This window comes from Echiichthys vipera, assembly GCF_963691815.1.
Source record: "Echiichthys vipera genome assembly, chromosome: 7".
NCBI lineage: Eukaryota > Metazoa > Chordata > Actinopteri > Perciformes > Trachinidae > Echiichthys > Echiichthys vipera.
Window position 1 is genome coordinate 34,452,224 of NC_139832.1, and position 20,249 is coordinate 34,472,472.

Sequence of the window (20,249 nt, forward strand, 5' to 3'; positions counted from 1 at the left end):
AATAATATTCAGGTTTCAAGTGTTGAAAGTGTCTGGAGCTGGGTTTGTACAGCTTGCTTTTTTCACAGCAACGGTGATAGTATCACCTGGATGGTTCCTTTCTAAATGCGTGTCTATGTTTGATGTTGACACACAGCTTTCGACCTGGCCACTTATCTTTCACAGTTTTCATAATTTACCTGGAATCTGAAGTCATCCCTCATTTGGCCTGTAAGCGAGCGAGCTTAGCTGGGGCTAAACGGTCCGGGGGGAAACTCTATAATTCAACTTTTAAGTTCCGCAGCTCAAAACAAGCCTGTACATTCGCCACATCAGCGCTATTGACGCTACATTTACGGACCACGGTTCACCTCACCTTTTTTTTTTTTTTAGTATATCTAAATTCTCAGGGCCCACTCAAACTGTCCGCCCGTACCGTGCCCCGGGCTTTTGGGTACTTGTCCCCCCCTCCCTCTCCCCCCGCTGGCCAGCCCCTTTGTACCCACACTGCCTGGGCCTCGCGCAAATGCTTTTTTGCCTGTCCATATGTCATCACGCCGTAACAACTCACACGCATTGATTGACGTCATTGCAATGTGTCGCCTTTTTTTTACAAATCTTTCCATAGACCTCTGAGTTTTTGTGCGTCTTGTCCAACTATTTTTGAATATTTTCATCCGACCAAATCTGCACTAAACACTCCTGCTCCGCATCACACCAACGTGAACCTTTTGCCACCATTGTTGTTGTTGTTAAATGTCCGCGCATGGTCTGTCTTTTTTTTTTTAGAAGTCCGAACAGGCGCACATAAAATGACATCATCGCGATGCGTTGCTTTGTTTACAAATCTTTCCAGAGTTTTTGTGTCTTGTCCGACTGCTTTGAATATTTTCATCCGACCAAATCTGCAGTAAACACTCCACCTCCGCATCACACCAACGTGAACCTTTCGCCACCATTGTTGTTGTTGTTAAATGTCCGCGCATGGTCCGTCTTTTATCTTTCTTTCTATGTCCGAACAGGCGCACATAAAATGACGTCAGAGCCGCCGTAGGCCTCATGCTCGTGGTTGTGCGCACACTCGTGCTCGTACATGTGCAAACACGCTTTACAAAAGCCCACCTCTCTCAAACGGGCCGTGAATGGCCAGATGGCCGCAGCTAGGCGCGGAGCGGTTGCACTCACACTGGTCAAACGAACTAGGCTTTACCCGAAAAACCTGTTTGGCCACGGTACGGAAGGACAGTGTGAGTGTGCCCTCAGTGACTTCTATAATAAAAGTGCTGTTAACATGGATAAAATTAAACATGTAGGCTAGTAGCTGCCTTATATCTCAGAATCCTGGCTTTTTGAAAAATAAAATTGTAGCCCTAAAAGAAATGGCAGAATGACAGTAAAGTGTTTACCTTAATGTCAGAGTGTTATATTGCAGAGTGAGACAGAATGACAGTAAAGTGTTAACCTTTATGTCAGAGTTTTATACTGCAGAGTGAGACAGATTGACAGTAAAGTGTTTATCTTCATGTCAGCTGCTCTAAAAAGTTTCAATACATTTACCATAAATGTCAGCGTACAAGCTCACTACAAATATAGGGCCGGCAGGTTTGACTACGGAAAAGTGAATGATGGCTCACTTGACCGCATTGGGCATTTTTGGTGTTGCCGAAGTACTTGACTTTCATTTTGCAAACCTTGCATATTGAATGAGTCTTGTCCAGCTGCTCCTTCCCTGGAGGTGGTGAAATCCAAAGTGCGCTCAAATACTTGCCTTCAATGACGGGTGTTCTAGCAGTGGGTGACTAGCCGGTAGCTTCCTGCAACAGTGTTCTACGGAAGCTGTGAAGTGCGCATGGTGAGACGGAAAAAGAGTTTTTAAAAATCGATTTTTGGAAGCTATAAATCGATTTCGAACTTATAGGAGTTGCGATTTGTACTTGAATGGATTTTTCTTGCCAACCTCTATTATGTTACTGTATTGAGTATTTCTTGCATAAAGTGTTCTCAGAAATGTATTTTAGTGATTAGCTGTAAAATGAGAAAGATTGTCCAGTCAGTCGGTTGGTGGGTAGAGGTTTGTTTCGGCTCAACTTTGTCCTACACTTTTTTCAGCTTAATGGTAGACAAAATATGTTTCCGTAAAACATTTTTTGCCAGAAATAGTCAAATGCCTTCAGGAGCAGGGGCAGGGAGGGCAGGGAGACCATGAAGGCAGCACAGCAGAAGGTGAAACACTGTGGCCCTCATTTATCAAACGAACGTACGGCAGAAAAACGTGCGTACCACCATTTCCTGGCAAACGTCGGCATTTATCAATTTGGACGTGAGCGTGAGCTACGATCAAATCTCACATCTGGTCTGAGATCGTGTACGCACATTTGAGCCTGTGTATTTGCGGTGCAGCACAGCAAAATCTGTCTGAAAATAATGAATAAACCTCAGCTGTCATTGAGCATAAGCAGTCACATATTAAGAACAGATAAATTAAAAAAATTAAAATTGTGGTTGGCGCGATTGATTGTACTCATGTGCGTCTGAAGGCACCATCCATGAATGATTACGCAATCATCAATCGCAAAAACTACCACTCGATATATGTACAGGTGATTTGTGATGCCAAGCTGTCGCTTTTAAACGTGGTGGCCAGGTGACCAGGGGGACACACACACGATTCCATTATATTTCAAAACAGTTCGGCTCCAGCCCCCCCGCGACCCCGACATTGAATTAATGAATGAATGTGTTGGCGCGCGTTTGCAGCAAGACGCACTGCAGAGCCAAACTCATCTCCTCGGTTGGTGGCTACCCTCGATAAATTGCATTAAATCAAACAAGGTATCAGATGATTAACATCTTCGTATGGTTTTAGGTGACAAAGGTATTCTCTTACGGAATACCTAATAACCCCAAACTTGGATAATAGCAAACACAAAACAACACCTTTCTGTATGCTCTGTGGAAATATACTGCAGCAATAATTCCAAAATGAATGAAATGGATCTTTTGAGCTAGTTGAATGTATTTGACTCAGCGTTTCCTAAATATAATCCCAGCTTTTCTTGCAATTCATATGTTCAAAGGCGTGTGCTTTTAATTGGGTTACACCTGTCCAACAGTGCGCACAGGCGCACTCGGGTCACAGTGGAGCGCTGCCGTTATTCTTTTCCGTACAGCGTTTTTATGGGCCCCTTTTATTCCACTCTTAAGACTGACAAAAAGCACGTCCTTATTTTGCTCCATCTCGGATGTCAGGATGTGGATCTGTGTGTCGGAAAAGTTTCTTCTCTAACCAGCGTTCTTCCTCTCCATGTTTGACCTCAGTGGGCGAGGCCTCCGAACCAGGAATATTTAGGGGCGTAACATGTTCATGACGATCGAATTCAAATGCCGCATTTATCAAGGCTCGCTCATTCATACGCTGAGATTGGTCCGATACGAATGTTTCATAAATCACACGTGGGTCCTTTCCTACGACCAATTCTGCGCTCAGATCTGCACCCGTTTTCACGCAAGATTGATAACTGAGGCCCTGTGTGAGGGTGCAGTAACTGAGGGAGAACAAGATGAGGGAGGTCTGCGAAGGTGTGAGGACCATCACAGGTCACAACACAAAGACCAGAGCTACAGGGGGGACAGTGGAGAGGGCAAACGAGCTGAATGACTTCTTCAACAGATTTAACCAGCCCTTGTCCCCCCGTCCCCCACCGCCACTGCAGCCATCTCTCCTTCTTCCCTCCACCCTCCCCGCCTCACATCACCACAGACCAGGTCAGAGGACAGCTGAGAAAGCTCTGTTCCAGAAAAGCAGCAGGCCCGGATAAAGTGTGTCCAAGACTACTGAAGACCTGAGCTGCAGAACTGGGGGAACCACTACAACGGATCAAGCCTGCAGCTAGGGAGAGTGCCTACCATCTGGAAGACATCCGGCATCATTCCTGTTCCCAAGAAGAACAGGCCTAGCAAGCTGAATGACTTCCGACTGGTGACATTCATTTCACACCTGATAAAGACGTTGGAGCGGCTCTTCCTCAGCCTCCTCAGCCCCCAGGTACAACACCGCCTGCAGTTTGCATACCAGCCAGATGTTGGTGTGGAGGACGCCATCCTCTACATGCTGCCCAGGGTCCACTCCCATCTGGATAAGGGAAGCGGCACGGCGAGGATTCTCTTCTTGGACTTCTCCAATGCCTTTAATACCATCCAGCCCCCTATACTTCAGGACATACTGAACAGGATTGGAGTGGACCCCTGTCTGATGGACTGGGTCAGAGACTACCTCACTGACAGGCCACAGTACGTCAGGCTGAAGGACACCACGTCTGACACTGTGGTCAGCAGCACTGGAGCCCCTCAAGGCACAGTGCTGGTCCCTCTTCTCTTCATCCTGTACACCTCGGACTTCTGCTACAACTTAGAGCCATCGTGGGATGTATCAGGGGTGACAGAGCAGTATCCGAGTCTGGTGGGGGACTTTGCTCTCTGATGCTACACTAACCACCTACAGCTCAACACTTCCAAGACAAAGGAGCTGGTCATTGATTTTTGGAGGTCCAGACCAAGACCGCGACCAATCCTGCAAGAGGGAGCTGAGGTGGAGGCTGTGGACTCGTATAAATACCTCAGGCTGTGGCTGGACAATGAACTGGACTGGACAACACACACTACCACCTGTACAGGAAGACACAAAGCAGGTTGTACTTCCTGAGGAGACAGCGGTCCTTCAACATCTGCAGCAAACTGCTGCGGATGTTTTACCAGTCTGTGGTCACCAGTGTCCTCTTCTACACTGTGGTGTGCTGGGGAGACACCTCCAGACCGGATAAACTGATCAGTCTGGCCGGCTCTGTAGTCGGCATGAAACTGGACTTGCTGGTTACGGTGGCAAAGAGGAGGACACTGGACAAACTGCTGGACATTATGGACAATGCCAGTCACCCCCTGCACACCATCATCAACAATCAGGGGAGCCTGTTCAGTGGAAGGCTGCTCCTGTCCAAGTGTAGGACCAACAGACTCAAGAACTCCTTTGTCCCTCAGGCCATCACACAAGGAGTGGGAGCCAATCACTGTGAAAATAATAATCTACTCTTACATACCTGGACACTTATTTTCTTTCTTATTTATTTTTTTGTGCACTAGTCTTAAGTCTCTGAGGGGAAGTACGAAATACACACATGCACAGACAGACAGCAATTAAGGAGAAATGTTAGAGCGAGGGGGCTGCCAGTGACCGGCGCCCCAAGCAGTTGGGGGTTCAGTGCCTTGCTCAACAGCACCTCTGCAGTGCCCAGGAGATGAACTGGCACCTCTCCAGCCACCAATCCATGCTCCACACAGGGACTTGAACCAGCGACCTTACGGTTTCCAGCCAAGTCACCTATGGACTGAGCTACTGCCGCCCAGTGTAATCTAGTGTAAATAAAAAAAGTCTGCTGCTCCATTTACCTGAACTAATTACAGACTGAAACTCTAGATTCAATAATCTAACCTCAAAGAACAACTGTTCACAAATGGCCTCCTGTGACTTCGACTGTCGTTAAGACCCAATAGAGCACTAACGAAGTCAAAACCTACTTCTCACCAACGTCACTCTTATGGCGGTTGTTGGCACTTAGAGCACAAAGGGTTCCAGTGACATCATCGGCCTTGTGAAAGGTTAAATACCTGGATCTCCACACCAGATAGTTGGACCAGTCTCAGCCTGGTCAGATGCGTACATGAACTGAGGAAGTCTCTTGGCTAAGAGGTGAATCGTCCTAGAGAAATAACCAGTCTAGTTGCTTTTGACTGAAATTGCTTTTGGGATAAGATGGATGGATGGATGAATGCTGTCAGCTAATATTTTATTCCATTTTGATGATGATTTTTTTTCCCCGCTGTGGTGTCATTTCAGTCGGTATCGAGATATTTTAGGCAGTTATCGTACCGACGTCATAATTTTGGTATTGTGGCAACACTAGAATGGTTGTCCGTGTCCATCTGCAGCCCTGAGCACATGCAAATTTTAAACCAATAAAAAGTTATTAATGTGAAACAAAAAAACTAGTTGTGTAACATTTTGGAATTTTCAATCATTTTCTATTCAAAACAGTTACTTTTTGCCAAAAGTTTTGGGGGAAAAGAATACATCGACACTGTACATGCAGGTGGGGATTCCTGGAAATTTTCTGGAAGAAATTTAACTTTTTATTTGAAAATAAAGTGCAACTTCAGGACCTGCCAATTCAGTTAAAATACAAGGACGTTCAACATTTGACAACTTCTTTACTGGTGGAATACTCTTTTCAGTGCTCTTTTTTTATACTTCACCACCGCAGGGACAGGAACATGAAACATTACAGCCTTTAAGTGCCTTTGTCAGTGACAAGCCATTACTTATCAACACACCTGTTCAACAGGCATACGCTAAACGTAGAAAATCGATATTTCAACTTGCTTTCATCTGCTACTACTATGTGTTGTGTAACTGTTTATCTTAGTAAGCAAATAATACAATGTACAAATTGTAACTTGATACATTGGAATATTTAGTTTGCAAATCGATTTTATTTCGATATACTATATGTCCCCAGTTAAGGACAACTTGCTGAGCACCTATGTAGTTGATGATGTAGTTGGATGGTAGGAATATAAATCAATACATTGATGTTGTAGATGAATGGTAAGACCCCTCATAAATACCTACAACTGAACACACTGAAGTATTTGCCATTTACAATGCGCATTAGCCTGGTGGCTGGCATGAGCCATGAATTACTATGTTTAACAGATTCTGACATCCAAAATGGAGTATTTGAGAACTCATGCCCATGATCCCTATGACATGTGTGGTCTTGTTTATAACTTCTGATGTATTTAATTTAGTTTAACATTTTTAGATTTTTGAAAGTTTAGATTTGCACTTGACTGACCATTCTCTTCATCTCTCTCCAGGGGAAGCCGGGTTGCACCAGCTGCTTAAGGATCATATCATATCAGGGCAGGCTGACCACACCAAAGCGGATGAAACTACGTCAGGCTGCATCAAACCAGACTAAGACCAGACCTGAACCAAGCAGACCAGATCGATCCAGATTAAACCCGGCCTGTCCAGGTTGTAATAGGCCTGTTTCAGTTTCCTATCTAGGTAACTGAAGCTGCTCTGTTCTTCGTTTGCAAGCTCACTCATATTTCAGAGATGTGAATGTGAATCGAGCCTACTGATCTTGTATCAGTCTCTCATGTGAGAACTGCCAGAAAGATGCAGACAGAAAATACAGATTGTTTTGGTACCTATTATTCTAGCTGTCTACTCCCATTTTACTTTTTATAGGGTATAAGTTATAGGTTCATATAATGATAGCTATAATTTCCTTTACAGTAAAATATTAAATTATAATATATATTAAATTAAATAAAACTATCTGTTTCCCATGACTAATATGACTTCAAGTAAAGGGATGCAACGGTATGAAAATTGATACTTACGGTTATTGTTACCAAAATTATCACGGTTTTCAGTATTATCGCAGTATTTTTAGTGTGTTTAATATGTTCAGAAAGCACTGATGATATGGTAATATACACATAGTCACTGTCAACTAAAATTGTTTAAAAAACGAACTTTGTGGCATTTTTTATGCCTTCACCTAGTGAATAAATGAATGAATAAACACATTCATTTCCTATGTATTCTTCATAATAAAAGTCCCCTGTTATTTTGTCATTATAAGCTTTTATTGTTAAGCAACAAAATCAAGAAATGATGGGTTTCCCATCAGCAGTAACTTAACACGAGCCCTATGGTCCTTTCCCCCCCTGGAGCTGCTGTGCATAGACGCTCACGCCTCACAGTTGGTGAGGATTCCCTGTCTGCTAGGGGAGGCTAATAGAATAGAATAGAATTACTTTAATGATCCCAGACTGGGAAATTATTTCGTAACAGCAGTAGTGGGTCAGCAAATAAAAACTTTGTACATAACATGAATAGAATCCAATATATACATAGTGTATATATACAGTGCACAGTGTGCTATAAACAATAAACAATAATATATACAACAAAATATGCAAAATATACTATAACAATAATAATATATACAACAAAAAAAAAACAGTAGAGAGAGCAGAGTTCTCTGTCAGGCAGAGGTGAGAGAGTTATTATAAAAAGTGATGGATTGTGGCAGGAAAGATTTCCTGAATCTGTTGCTACGACAGCGAAGCTGAAGCAGCCTTTTGGAGAAGGTGCTCCGCTGTCTGACCAGTGTGAGTTGGAGAGGGTGGAGAGGATTATCCATGATGGATAACAGTTTTTTCAGTGTCCTATTCTCCACCACAGCCTCCAGAGTGTCCTGTTTGCAGCCAATCACAGAGCAAGCCTTCCTGATCAGTTTGTTAAGTCTGTTGGTGTCGCTGGCGCCAATGCTGCTTCCCCAACAAACCACAGCAAAGAAAAGTACACTGGCCACCGCAGACTGATAAAAGATCTCCAACATCTTGCTGCACACGTTGAAGGATCTCAGCTTCTCAGGAAGTAAAGTCTGCTCATCCCCTTCTTGTAAACAGCTTCAGTGTTAGATCTCCAGTCCAGTCTGTGGTTGATGGTAACACCCAGGTACTTGTAATCCTCCACCGCCTCCACATCCTTTCCCAGAATCCACAGATGTTGGAAAGCCATGTTCCTCTTCTTCCTGAAATCTATAACCATCTCTCTGGTCTTGCTGATGTTCAGCCGCAGGTGATTCTGTCCAGTCCACTTCACAAAGTTGTCTACCAGTGCCCTGTACTCCTCCTCCTGTCCCTCACTTATACACCCAACAACAGCCGAGTCGAGTCAAGAAAACTTTTGCAGGTGACATGACTCAAGTGTTGTACTGAAAGTCAGTGGTGTATAAGGTGAACAGGAATGGAGACAGTACAGTCCGCTGTGGAGCTCCTGTATCACTTACCACCACATAAGACAGAACACTGCCCATACGGACAAACTGCGGCCTGCCTGTCAGGTTGTCGGTAATCCAGGAGATCATTGTGTCATCTACTCCCATCACCCGCAGCTTCTCCCCCAGTAGCAGTGGCTGAAGGTCGTTAAAAGCACTAGAGAAATCAAAGAATTTGATTCTCACAGTACCTCCTCCACCATCCAGGTGCAAATGGGCTCGTTGCAGCAGGTAGATTACAGCGTCATCAACTCCCAAGTGGGGCTGGTTAGCAAATTGCAGAGGGTCTAGCAGGGCTCTCAGCTGCGATCTCAGTTTGACCAAAACTAGTCTCTCCAGCAACTTCATGACGTAAGATGTGAGGGCCACTGATCGATAGTCATTGAGGTCTGATGGTGTCGACTTCTTTGGAACAGGAACCAGGCAGGAAGTCTTCCAGAGCACTGGTATTCTCTCCTGACCAAGGCTCAGGTTGTAGAGGTGTTGTAGGACAGGAGACAGCTGGCTGGCACATGTCTTCAGGATCCTGGGGCTGATACCGTCAGGGCCTGCAGCCTTACGCTGGTGGAATCTCTCCAGCTGTCTCCTAACCTGGCCTGCAGTCACAGTCATGCGGGGGAGGCTGCTGGTGTCTTCAGTGGAGGATGAGGAGATGGAGGAGGAGGTAAAGGTGGAGGAGGAGGTGGAGGTGGAAGAGGTGGAGGAGGAGGAGAGGTGCTGCACAGGAGAGCTCACAGCAGGGGATTGAGGGGGGAGGGGAGGAAGCATTTGGGGCAGTGAGGGTGTGTGGGGTTCTGGAGGTGTCATGGAGACGACAGAAGGCTGTGAGCTGAACCTATTGAAGAATCTGTTCAGCTCGTTTGCCCTCTCCAGGCTGCCTGATGACTGTCTGCCGCTCACCTTACACCCAGTGATCTGCTTCATACCAGTCCACACATCCCTCACATTGTTCTGCTGGAGTTTGGCCTCCAGCTTCTTCCTGTAGGCGTCTTTACAGGTCCTCGGCATATTCCTGAGTTCATGCTGCACTCTCCTCAGTTTTTCCCTGTCTCCAGACCTGAACGCCCTCTTCTTGTTAAGAAGGGCTTTCAGGTCATTGGTGATCCACGGCCTATTATTAGAGAAGCAGCTCACAGTCCGGGTTGGCATGGTGGTGTATTCACAGAACCTAATGTATTCTGTGATGCAGTCGGTCATGCTGTCCAGATCCTCTCGATGTGGCTCAACAAGTGCATCCCAGTCTGTCGACTCAAAGCAGTCATGTAGTGCGTCAGCGGCCTCCTGAGTCCACTTCCTCACGCTCCTAGTGTGGACAGGTTGCCGTTGAACGAGGGGAATATACTTAGGGGTCAGCAGAACCAGGTTGTGGTCAGATCTTCTGAGAGGGGGGAGGGCTGTGGGACTGTATTCATCCTTAGCATTTGCATACAACAGATCCAGTGTGTTACAGTCTCTGGTGGGGCAGTCAACATACTGGTGAGATGTTGGGAGGGTTTTATCCAGTGAGACGTGATTAAAATCCCCAGTGATGACAATAAATGTGTTAGGATGCAGCGTCTGTATCTGGGCAACAGTGGAGTGGATGACGTCACAGGCAAAAACTAGAACACAAACACAACAAAAACTTTTTAAAAAGTTAAAAACCCACGGGAGCTGCTGTTACAGGCTGCCACCTAGTACGGCGCCATAGCAACAATGTGACCTGCTGCCAAGTGTAAAGTTGTTAACTAAAACTAACCCACATAACCCACTAACTATCGGATGGATATTCACTTAGGTCCCAGCGACTTTAAACTAACTTCAGCCCAGTTCTGTTGCCTGTAACATCGTTTCGGAGCCCCAGAGAGCAGCGCAGGAATTTATGTGGCACCGAAATCACACTTAGTCCAGCCGATATCATCGGCCACTGGGGCACTGTGTTTGCTGTTTTTTCCCGTCATTAGTTCATCATCATTCCAATAATAGACATTTATTTAGTTAACACCCAACTGCAATCCATTAGTCACTGTTTCTTTGTCACTGTAGTGTCATTAGATACCCAGGTTCAACACTTCTTTTAATTTTAGATGAACAATAAACATTACACCTCTCTGGGAACCATCACTTTATTGTGGTGGAGAGGTTTTTGTGTCCCCGTGAACCTGATGGCTGTGTTGTCTAGAGCCTGTGCTCCTGGTCGGGTCTCCCAGAGTGGTCTCAGGCGATGGACCAGACACCAGCAGAGGCTGGCTCTGGGGACGTGTAATGTCACCTCTCTGTTGGGGAAGTAGCCGGAGCTTATGTGGGAGGTGGAGTGCTACCAGTTGGATCTGGTGGGGCTTACCTCCACACTAAGTCTCGGTTCTGGAACCGTACTCCTGGATAGGGGTTGGAGCCTATACTTCTCTGGAGTTGCCCAGGGTGTGAGACGCCGGGCGGGTTTGGGGATACTCACAAACCCCCGGCTGAGCGCCGCGGTGTTGGAGTTCACCCCTGTGGACGAAACGGTCGCCTCCTTACGCCTGCATATGGTAGGGAGTGAAACTTTGACTGTTGTTTGTGCATATGCACCGAACAGCAGTTCAGAGTATTTGGCCTTCTTGGAGACCCTGAATAGAGTCCTGTGTGGGGCTCCAGTAGAGGACTCCATAGTTCTGCTGGGAGACTTCAACGCCCACGTGGACAATGATGGTTACACCTGGAGAGGCGTGATTGGGAGGAACGGCCTCCCTGATCTAAATCCGAGTGGTCGTCTGTTATTAGACTTCTGTGCTAGGCACGGATTGTCTATAACTATCACCATGTTCAGACATAAGTGTACGCGGTACCAGAGCACCCTAGGCCAAAGGTCGATGATCGATTTTGTGATCGTATCATCTGATCTGAGGCCTGATGTTTTGGACACTCAAGTGACGAGAGGGCCAGCGCTGTCAACTGATCACCATCTGGTAATGAGTTGGGTCACAGGATGGGGGAAGATTCTGGATAGACCAAGTAAGCCCAAACGAGTAGTGCGGGTGAACTGGGAACGTCTGGAGGAGGCCCCTGTCCGAGAGATCTTCAACTCACACCTCTAGCTGAGCTTTTCCGGGCGTCCCTGTGGAGGTTGGGGGCATTGAACCGGAGTGGGCAATGTTCAAATCTTCCATTAGTGAAGCTGCAGCGGTGAGCTGTGGCCTCAAGGTCGTAGGTGCCTCAAGGGGCGGTAACCCTCGAACACCGTGGTGGACACCAGTGGTCAGGGAAGCTGTCCAACTGAAGAAGGAGGCCTTCCAGGATATGTTATCCCAGAAGACTCCAGAGGCAGTTGCAAGGTACTGACGGGCCAGAAGTATGCCCATCCAGTCTACATGTGCTTTGTGGATCTGGAGAGGGCATATGACCCGGTCCCTCGGGAGATACTGTGGGAGGTGCTGCGGTAGTATGGGGTGAGGGGGTCACTTCTGTGGGCCAGTCAATCTCTTTACACCCAAAGCGAGAGCTGTGTCCAGATCCTCGGCAGTAAGTCAGATTCCCGGTGGGGGTTGGCCTCCGCCAGGGGTGCGCTTTGTCCCCAATCCTGTTCGTGATTTTCATGGACAGGATATCGAGGTGTAGTCGTGATGGGGAAGGGTGCAGTTTGGTTGGCTGAGGATCTCGTCTCTGCTTTTTGCAGATGATGTGGTCCTGATGGCATCGTCAGGCAAAGGCAAGGCAAAGCTCTCGATCTACCGGTCAATCTTCGTTCCTACCCTCACCTATGGTCATGAAAGCTTGGTCATGACCGAAAGAACGAGGTTGCGGGTACAAGCGGCCGAAATGAAAGTTCAGCCATCCCTGAGGGACTCAGAATAGAGCCGCTGCTCCTTTGCGTTGAAAGGAGCCAGTTAAGGTGGTTCGGGCATCTAGTGCCTGGAACGCCTCCCTAGGGAGGAGGCCTTGGGGGAGACCCAGGACTAGGTGGAGAGATTATATCTCCACACTTGCCTGGGAACGCCTCGGGATCCCTCAGTTAGAGCGTGTTCATGTGGCGTGGGAAAGGGAAGTTTTGGGTCCCCTGCTAGAGCTGCTGTCCCCTCGACCCGACCCCGGATAAGCGGTTGAAGATGAGATGAGATGAATAAACTTATAAGTTTATTTTGCTTTTCGAGACATATTTTGACTGAATAACATTTAGATAAACAACAACAATAACATTCATAATGTAATGTGGAAGTCAGACACTGATTGAAAAACCCCTTCACAGAGCATAGAGCATAGACTGAGGGCTCTGAGTCCTCAAAAGAGGAGGAGAAGCAGACACCTCCCTCTGCTTCCGCCTCTTGCCATACATACGGCAATCTCGACAGTGCATCTCCTCTGTCGTGGCGTTGTGGAATTTAATTTGAGTAATTTCCAGGTCTGTAAAAGTATGGAAAAAGGGAAAAGAGTTTGGAAAAATGTTTGTGTTGTTTCCAGACTATTGTCTCACTTTCTAAAATAAAATATATAAATATATACAAATTCAAGATTAAAGAAGCTTTATTTATCCTGAGGGAAATTATTTTGCAACAGTTTCAATACAAAGGTGGGAAAGGGTCAGAGTAACAATAAGGTTGAGCAGGAAGATGATGGCGTCCTTCACACCTAGTCTCGGCTGGTAGGCAAACTGTAGAGGGTCCAGTGATGAGTTGACCAGGGGCAGAAGAAGTGAAAGGACCAGCCTCTCCAGGGACTTCATCAGGTGCGACGTCAGCGCCACCGGTCTGTAATCTTCGGAGGTGCTGGGATGCGCCTTCTTTGGTACTGGTACCAGGCAGGATGTCTTCCACAGCACAGGGACCTTCTCAAGACTCAGGCTGAGGTTATAGATGTACTGCAGGACTCAACACAGCTGGATCGCACATGTTTTGAGGACCCTCGGGCTGACACCGTCGGGACCTGCTGCTTTGCCTGGGCGGAGTCTGCACAGCTCCTTCCTCACCTGCTCTGCAGTGAAGGTCTGTCTGCTGTGTGTGTTGGAGGGGGTGGAGAGAGGTGATGGCGGGGGGGAGGGGACAGGTAGGGCAAAATCAGGAAGGAATTGAGGGGGAGGTGTCAGCAGGGTTGGAGGTTTGGAGGTGGATGGTTGTGGAGGAGCCGTGGGGGGGTGGTCCAGAGCCCTTTCATCAAATCTGTTGAAGAACAGATTCAGCTCATTGGCACGTTCAGTACCACCACCTACTGTCTGGCTTCCAGATGGTTTGTAGCCAGTGATGCTCCTCATGCCGCTCCACACGTCCTGCTGGAGTTTGTGCTCCAGCTTCCTCCTGTAGGTGTCTTTGCCCTGTTGGATCCTCTCCTTAAGCTCCCTCTGGACCTGCATCATCTGCTCTCGGTCCCCTTCTCTGAAGGCCCTCTTCTTCGCATTCAGCAGGACCTTGATGTCTCTGGTGACCCACGGCTTGTTATTTGGGAAACAGTGTACAGATACTGTAGGAACAACGCTGTCCACACAGAAATTGATGTATCCTGTTATGCAGTCCGTGAGATCATCAAGGTCCTACCCATGTGAATTACAGAGCAAATCCCAGTCTGTGAGTTCAAAGCAACCCTTTTGATAGCTTTGTCAGTCTCCTGTGACCATCTCCTCACAGTCCTGGTGGTCACAGGAAGCCGCTGGACTTGGGGCTTATACAGGGGCTGCACGTGGATGAGGTTGTGGTCTGATCTTCCAAGAGGGGGAAGGGCAGTGGAGCTGTAATCCTCCTTAACGTTAGCATACAGCAGGTCCAGTGTCTTGTTTTCCCTGGTGGGACAGTCCACAAACTGCTTGAAAGTGGGCAGTGTTGCAGCCAGAGTGATGTGGTTGAAGTCCCCAGATATTGCAATGAATGCGTCTGGGTGCCGTGTCTGAAGGCCCGCGACGACGGTGTGGATGACGTCACTCGCGCGCGCCGCGTTTGCAGTCAGAGGAATGTAAACAACCAGAACGATCACGTGTGAAAACTCCCTCGGCAGGTAGTAAGGCCGAAGACTCACGGCAAGCAGCTCAATGTCCGGGCTACACACACGCTCCTTTACAGTAACGTGTCCAGGATGACACCACTTGTTGTTAATAAGAATAGCAAGTCCCCCACCTTTTCTCTTGCCACTCTCACGGTGACTCCTGTCCGCCCAAACAGTCTGAAAGCCGTCCACAGTTACGTTAGAGTCCGGGATGTCCTTGTGGAGCCATGTCTCCGTGAAACACAGCACACTGCTCACACGATACGTCCACTGAGTCTTCACCAGGCCCGCCAGCTCGTCCATCTTATTAGCCAGCGACCTCACGTTCCCCATGGTGATGGAAGGGAGAGATGGTTTATATCTCCTCTTCTTTTCCTGGTGTTTACGTCCAGCCTTACATCCCCTGTACTTTCTCCTCAGTTCTGTGGGGATTTCAGGTCTCTCCCGCATTAGCGCCGTTGGTGCTAGCGACAACAGCTGTTCACGGGTGTAAACAATGGAGCCGCCGCATTGTTGCGTCCAGACGGAGACGCGGTCGGCAAAAATAGTCCCAACGAACATAGTTGGCTAAGGTTAGCACGACGACTTACAGGAAAAAGCACTGATAAAAAGACAGTAAAATAAGATAAAATAGCAAAAAAGTGCGGAAAGGAGAGGGAGCAACTGTTGCTGGCTGCCGCTTTACACAGCGCCAGAACCGGGAAATCCCAAATCCCAACAAGTTTACTAACGCAACATAGCCAACCTGTAGATGGTGTGAAACTAATCAAGCTGGCTGTAGAATGGTGTTTGGTTACCATGGTCGTCTACATTTTATTCATAATGCATATTTATTTATTATTATTTTATTTATTTACATTATGTTTACTCCATCTAAAAGCTAGTGAAGCCCAGACTTATGTTTTCTTTTGTAGTTCCTGGTTAATTGTCCATCCCTACTCTTCCTGTCTGTAGGGGTTGCAGGCTCACAGTTATTAATTGCACTCTTTTAGCATTTACCTTGAATAAAATGTTCTGCGTTGAACATGTCTCAGTTTGGACTTTGTTCACTTATATGAGCTACAATACACAGGTAAAAATGTCTTGTAATTACTTGGCAACATAATGGCATACAGAATTTAACATACGTATTAAAAGTAAAACCATTTATTTACATAATAAGCATCTAACAAATGTTTAATATTGGCTTAAAATATTTTTTGTAGATGTCTGGAAATTTGTGTCTGAAAATTTGAGATGAGAACCTGAATTTCTCTCTGAATAGGTTAACTGTATGGACCTTTTTAATGGAATTCCATAACTAGGCAACAGCCTTGTTCCTTGTTAATTTCCTGTCAGATGATGTCGTTCACATTCACTGCAACAGGAATCAAACTGGGACACATTTAGAATGTTTATGTTTACAACTTTGAAAAGGTCTAAACATTACATAAAAGGCTATCTTCCTTAAGAAATAAAGAAAAAATGCAAGTAATATTCCTTAATCACTCACTTGAGGGCAGGGAATAATATTTTGGTAGCATATCAAACATTCTCAATAGAAAATATCAAAATATTACACCGGCTACTTAACATGAAAATAAATTGGGCATTCTCTCATCTTCCACATAGCAGCAGCATAAAAAAAATCATTCCTGAATAGAAGAATACAATACTATGCCAGTGAGGCTGTATGCCTCACTGGCATAGTTGTGTTTTCAACTCGGCCTTCTTCCTTGCGTAGCTTGCTTCCATATGGGTGGTTATGGTTGATCTAGACATTTATCGGCAGCATGTCTGTAGTAACCATGTTACATATCTGCTAGGTAATGCCCTCTGCTTGTGGTGATTGTAGGCTGAGAAACATTCACTGCTTGTAGCACGGCTGAATGTGATGTATTTAGGTGGTAATTCAACAAAGTTATGGAGTTGTTGTCCTGTAAAATACTTCCACATATTCTGCATTTGCCATCTTTGTCGTCATCAACCAACTTAAAGTGGCTCCATACTGCACTCCGTTTTGCACTCTTCATCCTGTCAGTGTACCGCTTCTCGTTTTTCTTGTTGTCGTCAGAGAATTGCTTCGCTTGTGTTCCCGCGTGTGCGTCAAGTAGGTCTGGCAGAAAGCGCACCCTCACGTGGACTGGCGGGGAATTACAGATTCAAAACGCTATTAATTGCAATTAATTTATTTTAATTGAGTAATTTCTTATCGACAACTGTTTGCAACCCTAGTAGGAACCCCGTAGAAGGCTGAAAGATGTCCTAAGCGCTGTAGTCTCCTCTTACCAGAGAATGATCCGTGCACGTACATCTTTGCACGGGCTTGCAACTATTCTGTATTTCTCACTTGGAGAAAAGCAGAGCGCGCCTGTATCACTGATCAGATGATAACCGGCGATCGAAACCCATTCAGAGTGGTACGTCACCTCCAGAGTCTCCTAAATCCCTCTGGGAAAACGCACTTTTTAGCCTCTATTTACTAGCCTCGCAATAGACTCGAATGAAGCGCTTGGGAGGATTAAACACATGGCTTCCAGGCCGCGAGCGTGGTTATCCACCAAGATAATAATTTTATTTGAAATGAAAACGGTCAAAATTTCTATCTGGGTTTACCGTTCACCGTTAACCGCTACATCCCTATTCAGGTGCATTCTAGATGACTTTAGGTATCTTTTCATAAACTTACAGAACTTATTACTGTGGAATATCATAATAAAATTCCCTTGGATGAAAACTATACTAAATTAAAAATGTATACAAAATTAAGCTGTCTATTTCTATTCAATAATTCAGAATGTATGGTATATTGTTTTTAATCAAAGCAATTTCAGTCAAAGGCAACTGGACTTGGTTATTTATCTAGGAAGACGTTTCACCTCTCATCCAAGAGGCTTCATCCGTTCATGTAGAATAGAATGACTTTAATGATCCCAGACTGGGAAATTATTTTGTAACAGCAGTAGTAGTGGGTCAGCAAATTAACACTTTGTACATAACATAAATAGAATCCAATATATACATAGTGTATATATACAGTGCACAGTGTGCTATAAACAATAAACAATAACAATATATACAACAAAATATGGAAAATTCACTATAACAATAATGATACATACTACAAAACAGTAGAGAGACCAGAGTTCTCTGTCAGGCAGAGGTGAGAGAGTTATTTAAAAAAGTAATGGATTATGGTAGTAAAGATTTTGTGTATCTGTTGCTACGACAGCGAAGCAGAAGCAGCCTTCTGGAGAAGGTGCTCCGCTGTCTGACCAGTGTGAGTTGGAGAGGGTGGAGAGGATCATCACGGATAACAGTTTTTTCAGTGTCCTCCTCTCCACCACAGCCTCCAGAGTGTCCTTTTTGCAGCCAATCACAGAGCCATCCTTCCTGATCAGTTTGTTGAGTCTGTTGGTGTCGCTGGCTCCGATGCTGTTTCCCCAACAAACCAGAGCAAAGAAAAGTACACTGGCCACCAAAGACTGATAAAAGATCTCCAACATCTTGCTGCACACGTTGAAGGATCTCAGCTTCCTCAGGAAGTAAAGTCTGCTCATCCCCTTCTTGTAAACAGCTTCAGTGTTGTGACTAAATGTTGTGACTATGTTAAATGTTGTGACTATGTCAGCTGACAGCGGTGTTAGTCCCGACCCTGGTGGCCAATTGTTAACACTTATTTGCTTTTCATTTTTACAACAATGTAAATGTGTTATATGTACGCATCTGACCAGGCAGGGACTGGTCCAACTAACTGGTGTGGAGATCCAGGTGTTTAACCTCTTACAAGGCAGATGATGTCACTGAAACGCTTTGTGCTCCAAGTGCCAACGACCGTCGTTAGAGTGACAGTCGTTGGTGGGAAGTTGGTTTCGACTTCGTTAGTGCTCTATTGAGTCTTAACGACAGTCGTCGGAGTCACAGGAGGCTTTTTGTGAACAGTTGTTCTTTGAGGTTAGATTGTTGAATCTCCTGGGAATCTCCTGAAAGGGCAGCATTGTAAATTGGAGATAAGTGGTTTCTCAGACCTCCTCCTCTGTTTAGCGATGGTTTCTCTACTGTGTTGAGCCATGCGTTTATGCAGTGGTTGTTTTGTTTCTCCAATGTATATATCTTTGCATTCCTCGTTGCATTGGACAGCATAATTAATTGAGAAACCAGTTTGATGTCTCGATACCAGACAAATCAGTCAACTCTGTGGAATGGGCACATTCTAAGGTCTGGACCCAGGCATCAGCCATCACTAGGACTTAGACTTGTGTCTTTAATGGAACTCATATGGTATGACCTAAGTCTCCCTAGAAAATAACTGTGACATACAGTATTTATGTACATGCAATTACTGAGATAATAGTAGCTATTGTTTGTTTCTGTGTTAGTTTTCAACTATTTGAAGTTTCAGAGTGACTCCTCTCCTGCTTGGACTGACAGTTAATTGTAAATGTGATGTTGTTGTGTGTTCACAGTTGAGAACTCGAGAGTGGATGGAAGGAGATGATTTTAACACAGAGGCTGTGATGAACATCTGTGGTGAGTCTGACTTTCAGCCTTTGTCTGTTATAACAGCAAATGTTTTTGATCTACCCTAAAGCTGGGCATACACTGTACGATTTTGAGTCCGTTTCTGAACCCAATTTTGAGCTGATGAATTTCAGCTTTGTTAGGTCATTTACGGTGCAGTACAAAAGGGAGTGTGAAGTGATCATGGCCCAACCAACTGCTCCTGACCAGCCGTCGGACATTAAGATGGATTTCTGACATGTCACAAATTTTGGCCATCCATCATAAGGCTCTCACACAGTTGAAGCAGAGCTCTGAGTTGATTCATTATGGTCTGTATCTTTTCCCTGACTGCACTTGAGCCGTGGAATTTACCAGGCTAACTGCAAACACTGATCAACAATAATCTGTCCGTTTGTCTGTCTCTCTCTCTGTCCGTCCGTCCACAGCGGGTACATCTAGTTACACTATTTACTCTCATTTATATACACACACATACAAATATATATATATATATATATATATTTATATATATATATATATATATATACACTCAACAAAAATATAAACGCAACACTTGTTTTTGCTCCATCTTTTCACGAGATGGATTTAAAGATCTAAAATTCATACCAGATACACAATATTACCATTTCTCTCAAACATTGTTCACAAATCTGTCTAAATGTGTGATAGTGAGCCCTTCTGCTTTGCTGAGATAATGGACGTTGTGGACGAAGAACACAGGTGCATTTTACTGATGGCATTCTGAATGCACAAAGATACCGTGATGAGATCCTGAGGTCCATTGTTGTGCCATACATCCATGAACATTACCTCATGTTTCAGCAAGATAATGCACGGCCCCATGTTGCAAGGATCTCTTGGAATTCTTGGAAGCTGAAAATGTCCCCGTTCTTGCATGGCCAGCATACTCACCGGACGTGTCACCCATTG

General features: G+C 45.5%; 1 protein-coding gene across 1 annotated transcript in view; it reads left to right on the plus strand.

Moving 5' to 3' along the window:
* Positions 1 to 20,249, plus strand: part of bmal1a (basic helix-loop-helix ARNT like 1a) — an 84,775-nt gene that overhangs the window by 17,410 nt on the left and 47,116 nt on the right. Inside the window, exons 2-3 of the mRNA XM_083916517.1 lie at positions 6,910 to 7,102; positions 19,262 to 19,325. Of these exons, the coding sequence (XP_083772643.1) occupies positions 19,280 to 19,325 (46 nt within the window). The 5' untranslated portion in view covers positions 6,910 to 7,102; positions 19,262 to 19,279. The remainder of the gene's footprint in view (positions 1 to 6,909; positions 7,103 to 19,261; positions 19,326 to 20,249) is intronic.